Here is a 22104-nt window from a genome sequence, read left to right on the forward strand (position 1 = left end):
TCCTGTGGGCCCCGGGATCTCGGGGGCCACGGGCTGGTCTGTTCCCGCCACTTGTGTCTGCGCGCCAGGTGGGCTTTTCTCCCGAGCTGCTCTTGTCCCCCCCGTGCGTCGACTGGAAACACACTAACCAGGAGCTCCGACGCTGTGCCTGTTGGCTGTGGTTGTGGCCCCTTACAGCAGAACCTACGACCGTAGCAGCAGTAAGCGGTGTGGGAAGGTCCGTGGTCTACACCGCTGCTGTCGGTGCTGCTCCGCGGAGACAGACAGTGGCTCCGTTTCGCCTCCCAGGTCTGCAGACCTGATCCCGAAGCAGGAAGAGTCCCCGCACCCAGACGCACGTTGGCCACATCCGAGCTCGCCTTACTTCTGGGGGACGGGGAGTTCTGGGACAGATTGCCCTGACCCCATGCGGGAGCTCCCTGCCCTGTGTGTGACGGGGAGACCCCCCCACTGGGCGGGAGCTCCTCCCCAGTCTCCCTGCCCCACGGGTGCTGCCTGCCGTCAGCATGTTGCCTGACGGGGCTGCAGACACCAGGCAGGTGTGCCTCTCTGAAGACACCTGTGCAGGGGTGTCTCTCAGACACCGTGCAGGTGTGTCTCTCTGAAGACACCTGTGCAGGTGTGCCTCTCTGAAGACACCCGTGCAGGTGTGTCTCTCTCAGACACCCGTGCAGCTGTTTCTCTCATACACCCGTGCAGGTGTGTCTCTCTGAAGACACCTGTGCAGGTGTTTCTCTCAGACCCCATGCAGGTGTGTCTCTCTGAAGACACCTGTGCAGGTGTTTCTCTCAGACACCGTGCAGGTGTGTCTCTGTGAAGACACCTGTGCAGGTGTTTCTCTCAGACACCCGTGCAGGTGTTTCTCTCAGACACCTGTGCAGGTGTGCCTCTCTGAAGACACCTGTGCAGGTGTTTCTCTTAGACACCGTGCAGGTGTGCCTCTCTGAAGACACCTGTGCAGGGGTGTCTCTCTCAGACACCTGTGCGGGTGTGTCTCTCTGAAGACACCTGTGCAGGTGTTTCTCTCAGACACCGTGCAGGTGTGCCTCTCTGAAGACACCTGTGCAGGGGTGTCTCTCTCAGACACCTGTGCAGGTGTGTCTCTCTGAAGACACCTGTGCAGGTGTGTCTCTCTCAGACACCCATGCAGGTGTTTCTCTCAGACACCGTGCAGGTGTGCCTCTCTGAAGACACCTGTGCAGGGGTGTCTCTCTCAGACACCTGTGCAGGTGTGTCTCTCTGAAGACACCTGTGCAGGTGTGTCTCTCTCAGACACCCGTGCAGGTGTTTCTCTCAGACACCGTGCAGGTGTGCCTCTCTGAAGACACCTGTGCATGGGGTGTCTCTCTCAGACACCCATGCAGGTATGTCTCTCAGACATCTATGCAGGTGTGCCTCTCTGAAGACATCCATGCAGGTATGTCTCTCTCAGACATCTGTGCAGGTGTGCCTCTCTGAAGACACCTGTGCAGGTGTTTCTCTCAGACACCTGTGCAGGTGTGTCTCTCTGAAGACACCTGTGCAGGGGTGCCTCTCTGAAGACACCTGTGCAGGGGTGTCTCTCTCAGACACCCATGCAGGTGTGTCTCTCAGACATCTATGCAGGTGTGCCTCTCTGAAGACATCCATGCAGGTATGTCTCTCTCAGACACCTGTGCAGGTGTGCCTCTCTGAAGACACCTGTGCAGGTGTGTCTCTCTCAGACACCCATGCAGGTGTTTCTCTCAGACACCTGTGCAGGTGTGCCTCTCTGAAGACACTGTGCAGGTGTGCCTCTCTCAGACACCCATACAGGTTTTTCTCTCAGACACCTGTGCAGGTGTGTCTTTCTCAGACACCCATGCAGGTGTGCCTCTCAGATACCCATTCAGGTATGCCTCTCTGAAGACACCTGTGCAGGTGTGTCCCTCAGACACCCGTGCAGGTGTACCTCTCTGAAGACACCCATGCAGGTGTGCCTCTCTGAAGACACTCGTGCAGGTGTGTCTCTCAGACACCCAGGCAGGTGTGTCTCTCAGACACCTGTGCAGGTGTGTCTCTCTCAGACACCCGTGTAGGTGTGTCTATCAGACACCTGTGCAGGTGTGGCTCTCTGCAGACACCTGTCTCCGTGGAGGCTCCTTGTGAACTTGTGCCACACCTTGTGCTCCTAGAGCCTGGCGAGGTGGGTTCAGTCAGGATGTGGCAGCCGTGTCTGGCTGGCACTGAGGTTGGGGCCACAGTGCTTGCTCGTGTGAGGGGCTCGTGCTGGCCACTCAGGCCTGTTTTTGCTCCCCCCCCTCCTGCAGCATGTGGACTCGTGCCACCCGAGGGACTGGTCTCTAGCCCCGCTCGCCAGGCAGGCAGGAGCAGGAGCAGTGTCTGTCCTCACGGGCACGCGTCTCCTGGGTCTCCTTCTCTACACGGCGGTCACTATGGCAGGTTTCAGCGTGGACTCGGGCCTGGTGTTCCTGGGAGCTGTGGTGACCCGGCATCCCCCACCCCTGTCACGTCCCTTCAAAGTTCTTTGTCACCCTGGATCCCTGATGTCTGTCTGTCCACCTCCGGCTCCCAGCGCCATGCTCTCCCAGGGTCAGCTCTGCGGGACAGGTGGGGGCTTGTGGATTGCAACTTGAGAGACTGCATTGCACAGTCCACAGCCAGGAGGTGCAGTGCCGCGCGTGGGCCATTTCGTTCAGTCACGAGGACGCAGTTGCCTTTTTTTTTTTTTTTTTTTTTGCTTTTTGGGTCACACCTGGCAATACACAGGGGTTACTCCTGGCTCTGCACTCAGGAATTACTCGTGGTGGTGCTCAGGGGACCATATGGGATGCTGGGAATCGAACCTGGGTCAGCCGGGGTCAGCCGCATGCAAGGCAAGCGCCCTACCCTCTGTGCTATTGCTCCAGCCCCAAGACGCGGTTGCCTCTTGGTGGCCTCTCCTCTCCCAGGACCCGGGAGCTCTCTCACCGGAGAGAATACCAAAAATCGGACTTGAATTCTCACTACTCAGCCAGTTGTGGTGCCACCAAGACAAAAATATCCGTCTGTCTTCTCTCTTACGGTTGGGATGGAAAATGTTTATTTTGTTAAGAAAAGTTGGTGTGTGCGTTTTATTAATGTGCTAGACATTTGTGTTGTTGAGTTTTAAAAGCTTGGTCATTTATTCTGTGAGTTTTCTCCAGAGCTAGGGGACTTTGGGGCGGACTCACTTGATGTAGACTCCCCGTGGCTCTGAGTGTTCGTGGGACCGGTGTGCTGAGTGTCTCTGCTCTGCACCTAGGCTGGAGTGAGCCTGCTCTCGGGGTCACAGTGGACGTACCGCCTTTGATCAGACAGCTGTGGGGCACGGGGTGGAACTGTCTGTCCCGGAGGAAGGGGCGGGTCATGTAGAAACACAGAGACGAGGCTCCGCAGCCCACATCAGTTTGCATCCTTGGGGTCCGCACAGCAGGATGTGGCCCCGCTCTATAGGACGTGGCCCCACACAGCTGGACGTGGCCCCACACTGCAGGACATGGCCCCGCACAGCTGGATGTGGCCCCACACTGCAGGACATGGCCCCGCACAGCTGGACGTGGCCCCACACTGCAGGACGTGGCCCTGCACATCAGAACATGGCCCCGACTGCGGGACGTGGCCCCTGGCAGTCTCCACCCGTGGGGCCCTCACTGCCGCAGAGGACAGGCTTTGTGGGCGGCCCCAGTGTAGGGAGCACCTTGTGTGGGGTGGTCGGGTCTGCCCCGGAGCCTTCTCTCACTCTCTGCGGGGACACCTGCTCCCCAAGGAGGACTGTCCCTCTCCTTTCATGTGGCTCCTCTCTCGAGCGCCCGCCCAGAGCTCGGGTGCTGCCCTTTATTGCTGTCCAGCCCATGACATGGTGTGGTCCACGCCATAGCCCCAGGCTGCTCTCCGAGACAATGGCCTGGGGCTGCCTGTGTGTGAGGCGGGAGCTGTGCCCACACCAGGCCACGTGGCCCCTGGCTCGCTCAGCTGTGTCTTCCTTCCCGTTGTACTGCCACGTGCAGTGACCGGGCAGAATCCCGTTTCCAGAATCTTCCGGCTGTGCGTATGTGCTGCACTTGTAGCACTCGTTGCTGTGGCGCTGGTCAGCTTCAGAGGACCGTCCCTGGGCTCCATCGGCAGGGACGGGCTTTCGTGTGCATTATTCGGCTTCTGGAGCCGGACATTAGCTTCTAGTGTCAGATCTAAGGGCAGTAATAGACTCACGTTCGGCTGACGCGGTTTCAAAGGTTCCTTTCCGCTTAGCTCATTTGTCAGAAATGCCCTTTGTGGAGCTGAGTCCATTCCTGGGGAGGTTGTATTTTTCTCTAGGCCTCTGCACGTGGCCTGGGTGCAAATAGGAGTGTCCCGGGATGGGAGATGTGGGCCTCCTTCCCTCGTGTCAGGGCCCCGAGGGGACGTGGTCATGCTGCTCGTGCCTGGTGCTGGGCTGTGGTGTTTCCGCCGACCGTGGGGTCCACGTGCCTGGAGCAGGTTGCCAAGACCGTCCTGCGTCCCCACTGGCCTCGATGCCTCGTGGAGGGCCACGTGACCGACAGCTGGCCTCCCCTCTGCCCTTGAGAGTACAGGGCCAGCGCATAGAGCGCCCCAGGGCCGGAAGGAGCTCGGGCCCTGTCACACAAACACCTACTTTTATTTTGGGGGCGTGGATCGTGTGCTGGCTGGGTGGTGTGACTGTGGCCTTGTTTTCCACATGGTTCTGTTTAGTCCTGGGAGGGGGCGGCTGTGATTCCCCCGGGACTGCCACGAGGGCAAGGCCTGAGGCCCTGGGCGCAGGCTCTGGACTGGACCTCCCGAGTGTCTCTTTGTGTGTGGGGTGTGGGGCGCGTGAAACCGCTGTCCAGGCAGTGCCCCAGCGGGTGGGAGAGGAGCCGGGAGGGGCTTCCACAGACGTGGCTGCGATTGTCTTTCTGGCACTCACCGGAGATTCGGGAGCAGACGATGATCAGCCGTGGGTGCTTGCACCCCGCACAGGAGGAGAGCGCTCCTGACCTCTGACCCGCAGGTGTGGACGCCACGTTGGCCCGGCCAGCTGCTGAGTGGACGGCTGTGCTGAGCTGCGGGTTCTCAAGAGTGGGAAAATGAGGTTATGTAACGGGAGGAGAATACCAGGGGAAAAACTGACAGAATAACAGGAAGATTAGTCACTTCTGGAGGGAAAGAAGGTGGGCGTGGGGGATCAGGGAGCGGGGGTGGGGGGCTGGGGGAGGGTCAGGCACGGCCTGGCCTGACGGTCCTGGAGCTTGGGGCTGGGGTCTGGCCACACCTCCTCCCGGGACACCAAGTGTCTGCGACAGTAGGCGGATAGGCCGGAGGGCTCCTGGCTGTGTGGGGCTGGGTCTCAGTGAGGGCTGGAGAGCCCCGTGGCCCTGCGGGGCTGTGTCTCAGTGAGGGCTGGAGAGCCCCGTGGCCCTGTGGGGCTGTGTCTCAGGGGCTGGAGAAGCCCGTGGCCCTGCGGGGGTGAGGGCCCGGCTTGAGAAGGGAAGTATTGAAGTGCACCCAGAGACACTTGCCGGGAGCACTGTGGCCTGCTTGCAGGAGTTGAGGAAGATGGAAGCGCGTGTGAGGTGGTTGCGGAGTCCTTGGACACGGGGGTCTCCGCCTGCTGTATCCCGGAGAATCCTTTTTCTGCCTGGAACCGAAGGTGGAGCTCGGGGCCTTGAGTGTGTGGTGGGGCTGAGCCCCCGCCCCGTGTGGGTGGGGAGGGGCAGAGGCCCGGGGGCTGTGCATCAGCAGTGCGGTGTGGCTGGGGGCCTGGCTGTGCCCCCTGCCCAGTGCCCGCGGGGGCTGCGGCACGTCCAGCGCTGGGTCCCAGCCCGTGCCGGCAGCTGCTCTCCGCCCGTCAGGAGAGCAGAAGGGGAGCACAGTGGTCTGGCCCGGCCACGGAGGCCTGCGTCCTGTCCCCGGAACGCTGAGCGTCCAGCAGGAGCACTGAATTCACGCAGATGCACCGTGGTCAGGAAAGCATGTCCTGGGGCTTTTCTGATAAACGTGGCAACTTTTCGACTCCCGTGGGTGTGACTTGCAGAGGTGAGTTCTGACTCCGGCACAAATCAGTCTGCTTGTGTGAAACATGAAAAAGGACTGAAAAACCCTCCATGACCCCTTTCTCTCTCCACCCGTCCCACGCACCAGCACATGCTTGCACATAGATGCACACACATGCACACACGTATGCACATCCGCACACGTGCCCGTAGCACACACTCCCCCACGCTCCCTGCTCTCTCCTCCTTTTCCCGCTCCTTCTCTGAGGCTGAACTGCGTCGGAAATGTTTGTTGATCCCTCTCCTGAGGTGCAAACGGTCCCCTGAGTTCCTGCTGCTTTCTCGGCCGGCGTTTGGGTTTATTTAGGGCCCGGAGTCTGGAGGACAGAATGACTAAGGAACTTGTAACGTGTAATTAGAGCTTCTCGATCCCGGGGCACAGTTCACCCCCAGCTGACGTGGCCCGGTCGAGGGTGGGTGCGCTGGTGTCCGGCGCCCGCGGTGAAGGCGGCACGGTGAAGGGGACGTGGCCCTGCGGTAGGGCAGGTGCCGGGGGCCCAGGGGCCCTCACTGTCCCAGCCCGTGGTGGCCCCCAGGTTGGGCACCCGCTCTGGTCACTGGGAGCCCCTGGCTCTGCGCCTGCCCGGCCTCTCCTCCCCGTCAGCCACGGCTCACACACGCTGACCCGTCCTCCCGGAGACGTTTCTCCCGCACAGGGGCCCTCGGTCCTGGGGACTCCGCGGGCCGTGCCTCAGCGCCCAGCACTGCCCTTTGTCCTCCCTGAGAGCTCACCCGCCTGTGTCGTGCGTGTCTGCTGGGAAGGCTGGACGTCCACCCTGGACTCAGAATCCCCGCCCCGGGCTTGATGGGGCCCAGAAATGTTCTTCTCAGGCGTCCTCGCGGGCGAGACCCCGCCACATGCTGCCTGCCACCCCCGGGCTGCCTTTGGGTGGAGAAACCCCCCCACCCGTGCTTCTCCGGCCTTCAAGGTCTGCGTGTTTGTGTGTTACTGCGTCAGGTATGGGCTCACGGTTCCGTGGCTACTGTGCTAGGTGTGCGTCTTCACGGTGCCTTGTGCTCACGCGTCAGTGTGTGTTAGATGTGTCTCACGGCTCCTTGCTTGATGGGTATCAGGTGTGAGTTCACGGTTCCATGTGCTGACATGTTAGTGCGTGTTAGGTGAATTGATGGTTCCCTGTGCTGAACGTGGTAGTATGTAGTATAAGTTAACTGTTCCATGTGCTGACATGTTAGTGTGTGTTAGGTGAGTTCACGGTTCCATTTGCTGACATGTTAGTGCATGTTAGGCAAGTTCACGGTTCCATGTACTGACATGTTAGTGCATGTTAGGTGAGTTCACGGTTCCATGTGCTGACGTGTTAGTGCGTGTTAGGTGAGTTCATGGTTCCATGTACTTATGTGGTAGTGTGTGGCAGGTGTGAGTTCACGGTTCCATGTGCTTACCCGCTAGTGTGTGGTAGGTGTCAGTTCATAGGACTAGGCCTGATGGGTGTCAGGTGTGAGTTCAGGGTTCCAGGTAAAGCCGGGGATAGCTGGTCAGGGGGTGCTGCCAATGGGTGGCGGCTGGTGCCCTGGGAACCTCTCCCCCTCAGTCAGTGGGTGTGAGCCCGAGAGGTCCAGTGGCTGTTCCTGGTCTTCTGGGCCCGGCTGGTCTGGGCCCCCTGGTGGGAGCTTGGCTCTGCACCCAGAGCACCCGTCCCATTTCCAGTGGCTGTGAGGCGGCCCCCGGCTCTCTGGAGATTGAAGGGAGGGTCATCGCTAGGGTCGGGGTGCCTGGGCCAGAGAAGGTGGGGGCTCCAGGCTCCACTCCTGAGCAGCTGTGGGGCGTGTGCCAGCTGACCACCCTGCCCACTCGGCCAGCTGTCCACTCCGTCCACCCTGTCACCCTGTCCACTCGGCCAGCTGTCCACTCTGTCCACTCAGCCAACTGTCCACCTTGTCCACTCTGTCTACTCTGTCCACTCGGCCAGCTGTCCACTCTGTCCACCCTGTCACTCTGTCCACCCTGTCACTGTCTACTCTGTCCACTCTGTCCACTCTGCCAGATATCCACCCTGTCTACCTTGTCCGCTCTGCCCTCTGCCTGTCCTCTCCGCTCTGTCCATGGTGCAGCTGTCCCCCTGCCCTCTCTGCCAGCTGCCAGCACACGCCGAGGGGCCTGTGGGTCTCGCGGTTGCCCGTGGCTCTGGCCCGCAGGGAACTGGCATCTCTGTGCCGGGTCCTTGCCCGCCAGGGAACCGCAGTGGGCAGAGCGTCGCCCTGTTGGTCACTGGAGCGGGGACTCGGCCCTTCAGTCGGCGGGAAACCCCTTGATCCCAGCAAGCTGAAACGAGTCTGCAGGAAGGAGAAAATGCTCTCCGGCCGCCGTGTGGCTAGAAAACAGATTCATCCCCAACAGTGCTCAGTCGCCCGCCTGCTGCGGGGCACGGGGTGTTCAGCCAAGGATTCCACTGCACTTAGAGATATTTAGGTCCTGCTCCCTCTGGACCTGAGCGCATGCTTCAGTGCTCTGCTGAGTCCTCGGGGCTCATTAAGTCGGTCAACTGTCTTCAGGTGAAGAGTGGGGGGAACTTTCAACGCCGGAGTCCTGGCCTTTCTCCCGCGTTGAAGAGTTACACACTGGGCTGCCTCGGCACAGAGCTGGTCTGCGAGCACAGACGCGTGAGCTCAGTGACTGGTTGGCTTGGGTACAGGCTCCCCCGTGGGTGCTCAACTGCAACCACAAGGCGGGAGGGTGCAGCGCCGCAGGGGCCCTCGGTGCCGTCAGACCCGTCACCCCAGCTCAGCGGTCCCGTGTGCGAGTTGTGCGGAAGGTCACCTGGTGCCCCGAGCAGGGCCGGTGGGGGAGTGGCCGCCCCAGCTGGGCACTCTGCGCTCCTGGGCCCAGACCTCGGGGGAATCCAAGCCTGAGTCCCGACTCGTGTGTGTGGCCCCGCAGCGTGGTGTCCGGGAGGCTGCCCCGGGGTCGGTCCTGCCTCACTCGGCACGACTCTCCTTACGTGGGGCTTTGTGGGGTGCCGCAGGGCAATGCCGTGCGTCCCGTGGCCTTTGAACTTCCGAGGGGGCGTTCGCCTCTCCCCGTGATGTGCAAGCCGGGCTGTTTTCTGAATATTACGTGTGATGCTCGGGCCTCCTCCTGGCTCTGTGCTCAGGGGCCACTCCGGGGCGGCTGGCGGGACCCTGTGGGGCGCGGGGCTTGAACCCGGGCCAGCCATGTGCCAGGCGGGCACATCAACCCGCTGGTTTAAGTTCTCGACCTGGGAACGGCGGACACTCGTGCGGGCCACTTTCTGATGCCGCGCCAGCCCGTTACCTTCTGGAAGATTCTGTCCTTCCCCAGAGCTCATTTCTGGTTCCGGCGGCGCGGACTCACCTCGCTCCCCTGACCGCTGTGGGCTCAGGCCCTGTCCGGCCTGGAATCCTTACTCGAAGCTGTGACGATCATTTTCCACCCCTGGTGGGCTCGCGGGACCCTCTGCGGCACAGCGGGAGGACTCGGGTCCGCCTCATGCAGGAACTGTCTCGCTCCCGCCCCCAGACGTCACTTTGGACCCGGCCCTCCAGGATCTCCTGGGCTGACCGCACGTCTGGGCCGGCCCCTCCTCGGTCTCTGCGGGTCACTCTGTCAGGTCCAGGCAGACCCAGACCACAGAGGGCCAAGAGGAAACGTTGCCCACGGGGTCTTGTGTCAGGGAGTACGGGCCCTGCCCAGGGCAGCCTCACCGCTCACCACGGGCACCACAGCTCTCGGGACCCCCAGCGTCTACTGCTCGCCGGGCCTGGGCCCCCAGGGGGAGAGGGGCGGGCTCAGGGGACAGCCGGGTCTCCCGGCACCCAGCAGCCTCAGTGACCCGACCCTGGAGCACACGCCCAGCCTGGTGCCCGCGCAAAGCCCCTCTCTGCCCTTGCCGAGAGGCCGGGGGAGGTCCCACGCGGCTGATGCCGTGAGCGTCACTCGGCAGAAGTGAGCTCTCGTGCTGGAACAGACACTTCTCGTCTCCCTTCTCCGTGCTCTGGGGAGTGGACAGCAGGGCCAGAGCCATTAGAAGTGAGACGTCTGCCCAGGGCTGACCAGCGGCCAGACCTCCAGGACCGGCGTCTGTCCCCACAGAAGCACCGAGCAGCTGTGGGCGTTTCTTGTGGCCCCGAGTACCCACCCCACCCTCGGACCCCGCCGGGCCCCGTGCCCTGGGAGGCAGCGTCCACCCAGCTGTGGACGGCCCTGCCCAGCCGAGTGCCCACCCGGACCCCGTGCCCTCGGAGGCACTGCCTGCGCCGCCCTTGGCGCTGACCTTGGCTGCCCCGCCCTTCTCCCCCGCCGGGTCCTCAGGAAACACTAGTGATATTAGCTCCCTGTCAGGCTTTCTGCGAGGGTTTAATTAGATTTGATGAGACGCACGCAGGGAGCCGCGAGGCTGCACAGCCCTTCCCAAGGTCACGCCGGCAGGTAGCTGAGGGGCCTCACCTGCTCTGCCCGCTGAGCTGGGGGCCGGAGCCGTCACCCGAACCCATGGACCCCCATGAGCAGGTTGGGGGCCCCTGGTCAGGGTTCTGCGTGTCCAGAGGGGCCCCCTGGCCGTGGTCAGCGTGAGGGTCAGTGTCCCTGCAGCCCAGCCAGGACGCGGCCCCATGGGCCGTGGGCTGAGCCCTGCCGGGCGGCTGGGGCACAGGACCCGGCCGAGCAGTCGTCCGAGAGTTTCGCTTCCACTTGTGCTGCTTGGGGCCACACCAGCCGCCGGACCCGGTCTGGGGTCCCCTGCCAGTGCTGCCCCCCGCTGCCCCAAGGTCATGACTTTGCCTCTGTGCGCCCAGAGGCAAACAGGACGAGCTCACAGGGGTTCACATGAGCAGCACACGTGTGTTCATGCGTGGGGGACGCGGAGTACAGGAGTAACCACGCATGTGTCTATGCTTGGGGGACGTGGAGTACAGGGTAGCCACACACGTGTTCATGCGTGGGGGATGTGGAGTATAGGGTAGCCACACACGTGTTCATGCATGGGGGACATGGAGTACAGGGTACCCACACGTGTTCATGCGTGGGAGACTCGGAGTATAGGGGTAACCTCACCCCTGCACGGACCCCTCCCCACCCTTCTTCTCATCTGGGGTCTCAGCACAGGCCCAGCAGTCCCCAGGGCCCTGGCCAGGCTGGAGCACCCCTGCCCCGGGCGGGCTGTGCGTCCCACCTGCCTCCTGTGGTGTCCCTGTGGGCGTCCTGCTCCTGGCACCGCACTCGCCACGTCACCCCCAGACTCCGGGAGGCCTCAGAACCCGCCGGGGAGGGGCTACCTCTCCCCTGGGTCAGGGCCCCGGGCAGGAGGCTCCGTGGGACCGCGGGTCAGACTGGCGTGCGCTGGGGGGAGGAGCCGGGGCGGTGGGTCCCCCTCGCCATCTGGGTGACACTCTGTGCCACACGCTGCTGTCCACGCGGACCCTGCAGCTGGGCAGCCCCAGGCCTCGGGCCGGCCAGGGCGTGCACAGAGAACCGGAAATTTCCGTCTTCCCCCTGTTTCTCTTTGGGGCCACGCCAGTGGTGCCCGGGGTTTGCTCCCGGCTCTGTGTTCAGGACTCTGTCCTGGCGGGGCCCCGGGGAACCCGAGCTGGCCACATGCTGCTCCGTGCCAAGTGCTCCCTCCTGTCCCTTCCCTCTCCGTGGCCTTTTGCAGGTGGTGCCTGGGGCTGGCAGCCCTCCATGCTGGACTAGGGCCCTGGCAGTGACGTCAGCCGCGTGTCACCCATTTGGCCGTGGCCCTTTCTCTGAGGCCCCGAGGGCCGGTGGCTTCTGTGTGGCGTGGCGGGGGCCACTCACAGTCGCGTGCTGTGGCCCAGGGACCCGGCCCGTCTGTCCTGCCACACCCTGGCCACTCTCACAGCCCTGCGCATTCCCTGCTGCCCGCCCGGCCCGAGGCCCCTCCAGGCCTGGCGTCCTGGCAGTGCGGCAGGGGCACCCGGGGAAGCGGCCCCCACCGTCCTGGAGGCTTCCGGCCCTGAGCCTCAGCACTCGGGTGCGTGGGACTGGGCTGTTGTGCACGGGGAGGCACTGTCCTTGGTGCGGCTGGCCCGTCCCCCCCCCTGCACTGCCAGGAGAGACCTGGGCACTGGGGGTGGCCTCTACACACCCCCGGCCCCCGGTCTCTGGGGAACTTGGCCAGCCCTGCTGCTTGCTTTGGGGCCTCACTGGGCAGCGGTCACTGGGGCCCTGCGGTGTCCGCCCGCGAAGCCCGCTCTCTCCAGCCCACATTACGCATCGGGGAGGGACAGCGGCTTTCCAGGCCCTGCTGACCCTGATGCAACAGCTGGAGTCGGGTTTGTGGTCCCCAGCTCCTCCCGGGAAGCCCAGGGTTATTCCCAGGGATTTCTCTTCCGAGACGTTCTGTCACCCTCAGAGGAGCTGTGCCTGCACACACATCTCTCCCGTGCTCTCTCCCCCCCATCCACCATCACCATCGCCAGCGCCCCTCCCCGCCCACGTCCACCCGCCCTCCGCATCCCTCCACCCGCCCCTGCCCCAGCCATGGGGGAGGAGAAGCTCTGTTTTGTCAGGGAGGCGGGGCGAGGGGTGAGACTGCGGGACCTGGGCCGGCCTTGCCCCTCACCCTCTGCAGCGCTGAGTAGTGGCCCCGGCTCCTCCCGGTCCTGTGCGGCTCTGAGACGCCTCAGTTTATTACCCAGAGTAAGATAGTGAAGGCGCCCTGCAGGCCGCCCAGCAGTGCTCGGCCGACCCTCTGGACGGGGCTGCAGCCCTGTCCGGGCCGGCAGGGTGGTCCCTGTCCAGCCGTTGCACCCGTGAGTTCAGTTCCAGGAGATGAGTACGTCCCTGATTTCAGGTGGTAGTTTCCCAGGAAACACACGTCTCCCATCACGTGTAATTTTCGATGGTTTTTATGGCGCTTGGTTTTTCTCCGTTTCCGTCTGCTTCTCCTCTTATTTTCTGGTGTGTCCTGGCTGAGCTCTGCAGAGGGCAAGGGCGTCCGTCCGCGGTACTCGATCAGCCTGTGCTCCCTTCCAGGTGAGCGTGGCTGCGTGCAAAATCCAGCCGCATCCGACTGGACCCTCCGCCTCTCTGCAGTGCCCCGGGGAAGGTTAATGAAGGATTATCTGGCCTGACTATTAAATTTGGGGCGGCGCATTGGGAAGGCCCTGGGCCTTGGAACTCTCCCACTTTGGGTTACTTGTCCTGGAGAAAAGAGGGTTCAGCCTAACTGCTCGCTAATGCCGCATATTCTGGCCGGGACGGAGACGGCCCTCCCTGGCGGGGCGCGAGTTGGCTAAGCGGGGCTCACTGCCACCCCCCACGCTGAGCCGTCTCCTGCGTCCCTGGAGACCTTGGGGGGGTGAATGCACTAAACGTGGTTCATATTGATCCTCAGTTTAGGGATTTGGCTGGTTCTGGGGAGGTGGTGCAAAGCTCCCTGCTTACACCGCGTTAGAGACTCTCCAGGGAAGATTTTTTTGGCCACAGGCAGAGGTGCGGAGGGCAGGGCATTTCCGGGGCTGTGTGCTCGGCCTTTGCCTGGGCTTTGCTCCTGGACTTGGAGGGGGTAGCTGGGGCCACCCACGTCTCATGAGCGGGGCCCCACGGGCACCTTTTGCCGACGAGAATAACCTGAGCTAGGTGTGGCGGCCTGTTGTCCTCAGAAGCATCTAAACCTCAAGCCAGCCGTAAACTCACACAAGCAGCTCCCACGTAGAATCATCTGTGTCCAACACTCGGGGTTGACCCCGAGTGGCCCAGGCGGAGGCTGCTTTCATGCGGGCAGGACTTGGCTGGGTGGAGGAAGGTGCTGGCTCCTTTTCTGCCAGCACCAAAGGCAGCAGGAGGGCCGGGGAGTGGGGGCCTGCGGAGCGGGCAGGGGGAGCCGGGAGTGTCCCCCAGGTGTCCTGTCAAGCCCCAGTGTCCCGAGTCCCGGCAGCGGCTCCCTGGGGCCGGGCGTGAGCACCAGGGGAGAGACACCAGCGAGGTCCTGGTGGGACGGTCTGGGTTGGGCCCAGGAGACCCCTGTGTGTCCAGCGTGCAGGAACGTCGGGCAGACGGAGGTTCAGGTGTGCCTGCGTCCCAGCTCTGCTTCAGGCTCGACTCCGCCGCCGTCTGCCGCGGGCTCCCGACAGCACCCACCGCTTTCCCGGGGCTGGGTGGGAGGCGGGACTCCTGCCATGGAGACCGCGCATCCACGAGTCTGCACACGCTCGTTCCGCTGAGATAAACACACTGATTGCCATGGAATTAGCATCCAAATATTGACGGATTCCGGTAATGAAGTCGTGGAAATAAATAATAATTATAATAATGTGGGTCTTGTATGCGCGTCTCCTTGTGTTTCTCGGGCCTGAAAGGGGCTCTTCCCGGGGGGTCACTACCGTTGCCCCAGAGGTCAGTACGGACAGGTGTCTCAGAGCAGCCCTGGCCCCCGTGCTTCCCTCCAGACTCAGGACACGTCCAGGTGCCAGCCTCTGGCTGTTCCGGGTGCAGCCCCCTCGGCTCCGACCCGGGCTGTTTCCCCATGGAATCCTGCCGGCGGGCGCGCTTCTCAGGGATGGCTCTACACACACTTCTGAATGGAATTCTGCAAGGGAAGCGTCACATTCCAGAAGTGCTCTGGGCTCGCCTTGGGCGTCTGCGGGAGTGAGCGGCCCGAGCCCTGCCCCGTGTCCGGGAGGCCAGATCACACTCAGCCCAGTCGGCCCCCCGGGAATGCTCTAAAGATTAGTGACTAAACGTATAGAAACAAGCCACTTTTTTCTCATGACTCTTCTTTAAGCTCTGAACCTACACGCGGGTGTGGACCGAGAGATGGTGATTTCTCCTCTCGTGTCGTGGTGGTCTGTGCTGAGCTGAGGGTCTCTCTGTGGCTGACCGCTCTGTCCCCACGTGGGGCCTCCTGGCCAGGCTGTCCTCCGGGCTTCTGGGCCTGGAAGCAGGTGTCCGTGGGGCAAGGGCTCGCACTGTGCCGTGTCCGGCTGCTGAGAGGCACCGAGATGGGGCCTGGGTCTGGGTCTGGGGCGGGGGCGGGGGCCCCGTTGCTGCTGCAGATCTCGGGCAGTGGCCGCTCAGGGTTCTTTCCCTGCGTGCAGCCCCTCCGTTCACCGCAGCCCCCCAGGGTCTGGACGCTGCCACTCCGCTCCTGGCGGACCTGCGTTGGCTTAGTCACGGCGGCTGTGAGGCCAGAGCTGCACCGTGCGGCTGCCTCTCTGGCCTCGCCCCTGTTGGGCAGAGACACCAGCGTCCGGCAAAACCGCTTGGGAATGAGCACTTTCATCGCTTTGCCCTGGAAGAGTCCCAGAGCTTCCGGTAGCTCGGTGGACATTCCTGCCCCGTCCCCTGTCCCGTGTCCTGAGGAGTGTGGGGGTGTGTATGGCGCGGGACAGGTGCTCCCCGTCTCCCGGGGAGGGCGGTGACAGAGTGACACCTGGCCGTCGAGCCCAGCAGAGGGGCATGTGAGGGGCAGGCGCTGGACACCACACACGGCCCTGACCCTCCCAGCCTACACTGCGTGGGAGCGAACGGCTGTCCTTCTGCCCTGGTCTGCGCACACCCTATCTGTCTGTCCCTGTCCCTGAGACTACCGTCAGCCCGTGAGATGACCCCATTCGTGTGTGTCCGTGAGACTGTTCGTGCCCATGAACCTCCCCAGGACTGTCCTCTGTCCATGCAGCGGGCTGGCTGTGCAGATGGTCCCTCAGGACAGACCCGCGTGTGGCCCTTGGCCGTCTGCCGGTCACTGACATCGGGATGCTCTCCTCCTCAGTGTTTCCCCTGCAGTCGGGGCCCGGGTGGGTGATGGCGGCTTCTCTGCGCGGAGACTGCAGGCCGAGGTCGTGTTGCCACTCTTTCAGCTCTGTCTTGACTGCCTGCACATTGCTCGTGGCGAGGGGGCGTCTCCGCCCTGGGCTTCTTCCAGATCGCTCCGAGGGACCGTCCAGGCTCCCGGGACTGTGGGGCTCTCTGTGCTCCAGCTGTGTTTGGGCTTTTATCTCTGACTGGGGGCCCTGGGGTTTCAGCTCGAGATTGGGGGTGGGGGCCGCGTCCCCTCCCTGGCCCCCACCCTGGAACTGCCCTGGCGAGACCCCGAGGCCAGTGACTTTGCATGCTGGGAGGGCCCAGGGGACCCAAGCAGGAGCCTCTGAAGTGCCCTGAGCCACACCTGCCCCCGCGGCCGCAGGGAGGTCACTCCCGGGGGGGCTCTGGGTGTGGGGGGGTCTCCTGGTCATTGCATGGCCTGACCGGAGGCGCTTCCCCCTCTCGCTCGTGCTGTCTCCGGCCCGAACCCAAGGCCCAGGGTCAAGGCTGCCTGGGCATCGTGGCAGCTGCCCACGGGTGGCCCCGGTGTCCAGGGCAGGGCCGGGCTCCTCCCGGCGTCTCCCGCCCGTCGTGGGTCTGCCTGGGGCCGAGGGAGGGGAGGGGAGAGGGGGGAAGGGCCCGCTGGCAGCTGGTGGCCGGCCCGCCTCTGGCTCCTGCGGCGAGGCTGCGTGGTGGGGGGTGGGTTGGCACAGCCCCGAGCCCCCACCTCACACCTGCCTGCGTCTGTTTGGCTTCAGAGAGGAGGATCCTCGGGGCGGCTCACAGTGCTCCCCAGCTCCTTCTGAGCTAAATTTGAGTCGCAAGCAGTCCTGCTCGCGGGGCTGGGAGACCCTCCTGCACGGCGGGCACAGAGCTGAGGTGCCGGGTGTCTGCCAGCTGTCCGCAGAGGGCTGACCGGGCGTGTCTGCGGCACATCCGCGGGGAGGGAAGCTGCACACGAGGCTTCCGGGAGGGGCTCCGAGCTCTGGGGCATGGGGCCGCCCGGGGCCGGGGCCGGCTGGCCGTGCACGTGCAGGGCCCGGGGGCAGGGTTGGCCAGGCTGAGGCTGACTGTGTAGAGTGGCGGGTCTCCGCCGGGCACCTGCAGCGCCAGGGGCGCCAGCCCGGGCGGCCGTGAGGTCTCCGCCCGAGTCTGCTTTCACGGAGATTCTCACCCAGGCCCTCGTTTGTGTGGATGTCGGGATGATCCACAGGGTCAGCAAAGGCCTTTGGTGCTGGGTCCTGCAGGCTGGACCGTTGGGTTCGCTGCCCTGGGTGGACCCTGGCCAGGCGGTGGCCAGGCTACTCAGTGGCCGTGAGGGTGTCCGGCTGGACCCTCTCCCACCACCCCAAGATTTACTGACTTACTGGAGGGGCAAATCACAGGCAGTGCCCAGGGGGACTCCGAGCTATGTGCTCAGCTGTCTCTCCAGCACGGCTCGGCGGCCTCTGCAGGGCTGGGACTGGGGCTAGGGCGGCCTTCGTGGCCAGCGCCTGTCCCTCCTGCTCTCTCGCCCCAGGCCGCCCCGAGCACTCTGGCATCGTTGCCGTGTCTGAGCCAGGGGGCAGGTGGGGCGCCCGCATCCCGGTGATTCTGGCAGGGACACGCCCACGGGGACCTGGGGGCGGGGCTTGACCTGCGTTGGCTGCCCCTGGGACGTCGCTGCGGGTGTGAGTCTCGCCTGCGGGGTAGGGGTGCCACGGCCTGTGGCCATCGCCCCCTCCGGACCAGGAGTCGAGCCGCTCCTGCAGTTGTGGGTCATCCCCTGGAAGCGGCCTCCCGGGGCCTGCCCGGTGGGTGGCTGGGCCCACCGGGGGGCATGAGCAGAGGCCAGCGGCAGTGAGATGGGCCAGGGGGCTCCGGGGAGGCGGCGGAGGGGCCACGGCCGGCGGTGCAGGGTTCGATGCTGTTCGTGGAGAGGCCCCAGGACGCTCCCAGAGGAGCCTGAAGGCGTTTATCTCGGACCCGAGTCAGAGGCTGAACTGGCGTCCTGGGAGGGCCTGGCCTGCCCGAGGGGAAGTGGCTGACCTGAGTGCCCGACCCCCCTGCCCCTGGTGTCCCCAGGGACCGGCCGAGCTGTCCTGGGGGGGAGGGAGCTGCCCCGGCCACGTGGCCCCTCTGATGAGGCTCCAGGGCAGCCTGCCCTGCCGGGAAGGGAGGATGGGAGGGCAGCTCCCGCTCCCCTGGGCTGGCCGCAGGCTGGCCCCGCTGCCTGCTGCCCTGGAGCCTTGGCCCGGGGCTTCCGGAAGGTGCCAGAAAGAACGTGTCCAGTCCGGCCTCGGGAAGTGCTGGTGGCCACATCCCGGTGGGGCCGTCCACCCAGTGTGGCCGGAGCCGTCTCCATAGTCCGAGCTGGGCCCACCCACTGCCCGTGTCTCGGGTGTCAGGAGGCAGATGTGGTGGCGAGGGGCCTCCTGTGCTCTGGTCACCCCTTGACCACGCACACGCGTGTGCACACCCACGCACCCACGCACCCTGAAAGGGAGCCCTGCTCACAGTGAGCACTGGGCCTGGGTCTGAGCAGGGGCCAGAGGAGGGGCTGGACGGTGTGTCGGGGTGGGGTGGGGGCCTGGGGGCCTGGCAGGCCCAGCTGCCCACAGCAGAGTGTGGGGTAGGGACGCCCTCGGTAGTGGACGGGAGGGCATGCGGACAGTGGACAGGAGGGCGTGGTGCAGGCAGTGGGCAGGAGGCTGGCGTGGGCAGTGGGCAGGAGGCTGGCGCGAGTAGTGGACAGGAGGGCCTGCTGTGGCAGTGGGCAGGAGGCTGGGCGGGCACCTTCCCGTGGCGTGCAGGGCGTCTGGTGGAGCACTGTCACTTCCGCCTCTGCTTTCATCTCTGGGGAATGTTCCTGGCCCCGGCCCCGAGATGTCCCTGTCCTGACTTGCTCTCCGGGAGGCTGTTTGTGCCCTTCGTCTGACCATGGGTCACCAGCCAGCCTCAGGCTCTCCCCGAGATCACTCTAAAGCGGGCCCTCCAGGGTGGGCCTTCCCAGTGCCCAGTGCGTTGGAGAAGCGTGGCGGGGGAGCGGTCACTGCACAGAGCACTGTGAGTCTGGGCCAGGAGCTCTCAGCGTGGCCTGCGGGAGACACAGCACCCCTCCCCAGGCGCTGAGACAGCAGCCCCTGTCCAACACGGCAGGGTTCCAGAGGCCAGGACTGCGGACGGCCTTCCTGTGAGACCCTCTTTGGTTAGAGCCATTTCGAGTGTTGCGGGCAGGTCTGCCACCTGCAGTGGTGACAGAGTGGCACTGCCACTCAGCCCCGGGGTGTCAGAGGAGCCTGACACAAACCTTGTTTTTCATTCCCTCCGTTTGGTGGGCGCGGGAAGCACAGCCCGGGGCTGGTGTGATGGGCATCGTTCCCCGGTCACAGCCACCCCGGCCTGGCTATGCTGGGCATCGGGTGACAGTGGGGGTGTCCCCCACGTGTCCTGGGTGTGGGGAGGCCCTGGGTGTCTAGTGACACGAGACAAGTTCCTGTGGACTGGTGAAGCCGGCTGGGTCCCCTGCTGTCCGTGGAGGGGGTCCCACCTACTGCTTGTTCTAGGGGCCCCTCTGTCCATCCCTCGCAGGGCGGTGCCGTGGCCTGTCCTCTCTCCTGGCAGGGTGGGGCCGGGGCCTGTCCTCTCTCCTGGCAGGGCGGGGCCGGGGCCTGTCCTCTCCCCTGGCAGGGTGTGGCCGTGGCCTGCCTTCTCTCCTGCCCCTGTCCTCTCTCCTGGCAGGGCGGGGCCATGGCCTGTCCATTCTGAGCTCTCCTCCTGCAGGGTGGGGCTGTGGCCTGTCCTCTCCCCTGGCAGGGTGGGGCCGTGGCCTGTCCTCTCCCCTGGCAGGGTGGGGCCGTGGCCTGTCCTCTCTCCTGGCAGGGTGGGGCCGTGGCCTGTCCATTCTGAGCTCTCCTCCTGCAGGGTGGGGCTGTGGCCCCAGCGCCTGTCCACCTGGCAGGCCGGGCCTGGTGACTCAGGCGCTTGCCTTCTGGGACGGGGTCAGGGAGCCTGTGCGGGACATGGTGTGCTGGGCGTGTGGTGTCAGCTCTGCGGGTATTTTGGGAACCAGTAAATGTCACTGCGTGTTTCCGTGCCCAGGAACCTCCCTCGGAGACCAGGGATGATCTGTGAGGTGGGACCTGGCCAGGCCCCTCTCGGCAGGCAGAGGGGTGACCACAGTGGGCTGTGGCGGGGTGTGGGGACACAGTGGCCGGCCAGCACAGCCGCCCTCTCTGGGCCTGTCGGGACACGGGGACTGGCCCGCACACCCGTCCTCTCCCCTTCCCGGGCCTGCGGGAGACTCGGGGCCCTGGCTGCCCCGGGGACGGGGCACAGATGAGGAGAGGGGGATGGGCCTGTGGCCTGCGTGGGAGAGACTGAGCCGTGGGCTGGCCAGGGCTCGTGGCCCTCGTGGGTAGCTTCTGTCCGGCACTGATGGCCTCTCCCAGGGCAGGGCAATGGGGCAGCCCCTGCCCTCTCGCCCTCCCAGGGGCAGTGGCCAGGAGCGGAGCCCGACCTCGTGCCGCCCCGTGGCGTGGGGGCAGCACCCCGAGTCGAGCTCCGTCCAGCTCAGCGCCACCGAGGGGAAATCAGGCTGTGCGTGAGCTTGTGGGGGCCCAGCTGCACCCCGAGGAACCGGCCGCCCCCCCAGGGTTTGCTGCTGGCTCTGAGCTCAGGGACCACCCCCAAGCGGACCCGCTGGATGCTGGGATGGAGCCCGGGTCGGCCGCGGGCGAGGTGGGCCCCCCGCCCAGTGCCCGGGAGAATCGTGACGGTAGGCAAGACACTGTTCCTCCTGGCTCAGCACTGCCATGTTCCATCCAGCCTTTCTTCGTCACGGTGTGCTTCCGACATACATCCCGTGTGTGTCCGTGTCCTGCCCGTGGCTTCAGGGGCTGTTAGACTGGGGGCTGAGAACGGAGCCGGGCGCTCCCTTGGGGGCCCAGAGGTGTGCGTTCGCCTTCCCGTGGGAGCCCAGTTTGCACCCGTTTCCGAGGCGAGCGAGAAGGTCTAGACGTTCCCGGCTCCCTTGGTGGAGGGCGTGACACGCGTGTCCGTGCCGTGCTCGGGGCAATGAGGCGTGGGCATTCCGGGTTCCCCTGCAGGGCGGGGAGGACCGTCCGCCTGACTCGGCGTGGTGTGGACACGGCCTGCGGGGCCGTTCTCACGACCCAGGTCGTGCGCGGGCACCTCAGGGAGTGCGTGGCCGCAAGCCCACTCCTGTCCTCCCGAGGGGTCCCTGCCAGGCCCCTGCTGGCGCGGTCACCGCGAGGGAACTCAGCCACGTGGTCTGTCTTGCAGGGCCGCTGCTCGCGGGAGAACTGCAAGTACCTGCACCCGCCGCCGCACCTGAAGACGCAGCTGGAGATCAACGGGCGCAACAACCTGATCCAGCAGAAGAACATGGCCATGCTGGCCCAGCAGATGCAGCTGGCCAACGCCATGATGCCCGGGGCGCCGCTGCAGCCCGTGGTGAGCCCCCAGGTCTGGGCACGCGGGCCCCGGGGGGCGGGGGGCCCCTAGCGAGCCAGCGCCTCCTCCGCTCCCGCCCCGGGCCCTGCCCCCAGCCCTCCGAGCCCCTCCCCGCTGTCATGCAGAGTCGTTCCCATGCTGTGTCCGCCCCGGGACTCGCACCCTGAGGACCTGGGAGGCTCCCCGGGTCCTCACGCATGGACGTGGTGGGCGTGGGGGGATGATGCCGTGTCCCCATCCCCCTCTGAGCAGTCGGCCTCGGCGGGCGCGGTGAGGCCAGACCGTGTCAGGGTCTGTGTCACCGATACACGCGGCATGTGGGGCCCGAGAAAGGCCACTTTCTGATGGGCTACGACTGCGTGTGTGTGTGGATGGTTTCTCAGCATGTCCTCACGCCTGAGCTTGCTCATCAGCCCAGAAAGGCTGTCTGTGTGTGCACATGCATCCTTATGTGTGCATTTGTGTGCTTGTGCATGCGTGTGTTCATGTGTGTGTGCGTGTGCAAGCATATGTGCATTGTGTATGCATGTGTGTGCATGCATGTGTGCCTATGCATGTGCATATATGCATGTGTGCGTATGTGTGCTCGTACATGTGCACATGCTTGTGCGCGCTTGTACATGTGTGTGCGTGTGTGTGCACACATGTGTCTGTACATGTGTGCATGTTCATGTATGTACTTGTGTGTGCGCATGTGCATGTATGCATGTGTGTTGCATGTGTGTGCATGTATGTGCATGTGTGTATATGTGCGTGTGTGCATGTATGCATGTGTGTGTGCGTGTGTGTGCATGTGCGTGTGTGTGTGCGTGTGGGGGTCTCCGTGTTTCCTCTGCAGCTGTGACAGGTGTCTGAGCC

General features: G+C 64.5%; 1 protein-coding gene across 14 annotated transcripts in view; it reads left to right on the forward strand.

Moving 5' to 3' along the window:
• MBNL1 (muscleblind like splicing regulator 1) overlaps positions 1–22104 on the forward strand; it is a 79239-nt gene that overhangs the window by 34646 nt on the left and 22489 nt on the right. For 8 of the 14 annotated variants that reach the window (XM_055125595.1, XM_055125599.1, XM_055125605.1 and 5 more), the window contains exon 3: positions 21076–21258. In XM_055125595.1, the coding sequence (XP_054981570.1) occupies positions 21076–21258 (183 nt within the window). The remainder of the gene's footprint in view (positions 1–21075; positions 21259–22104) is intronic. The other 6 variants (XM_055125598.1, XM_055125600.1, XM_055125606.1 and 3 more) reach the window with 1 other exon arrangement.

This window comes from Sorex araneus, chromosome 2 (assembly GCF_027595985.1).
Source record: "Sorex araneus isolate mSorAra2 chromosome 2, mSorAra2.pri, whole genome shotgun sequence".
Lineage (NCBI taxonomy): Eukaryota > Metazoa > Chordata > Mammalia > Eulipotyphla > Soricidae > Sorex > Sorex araneus.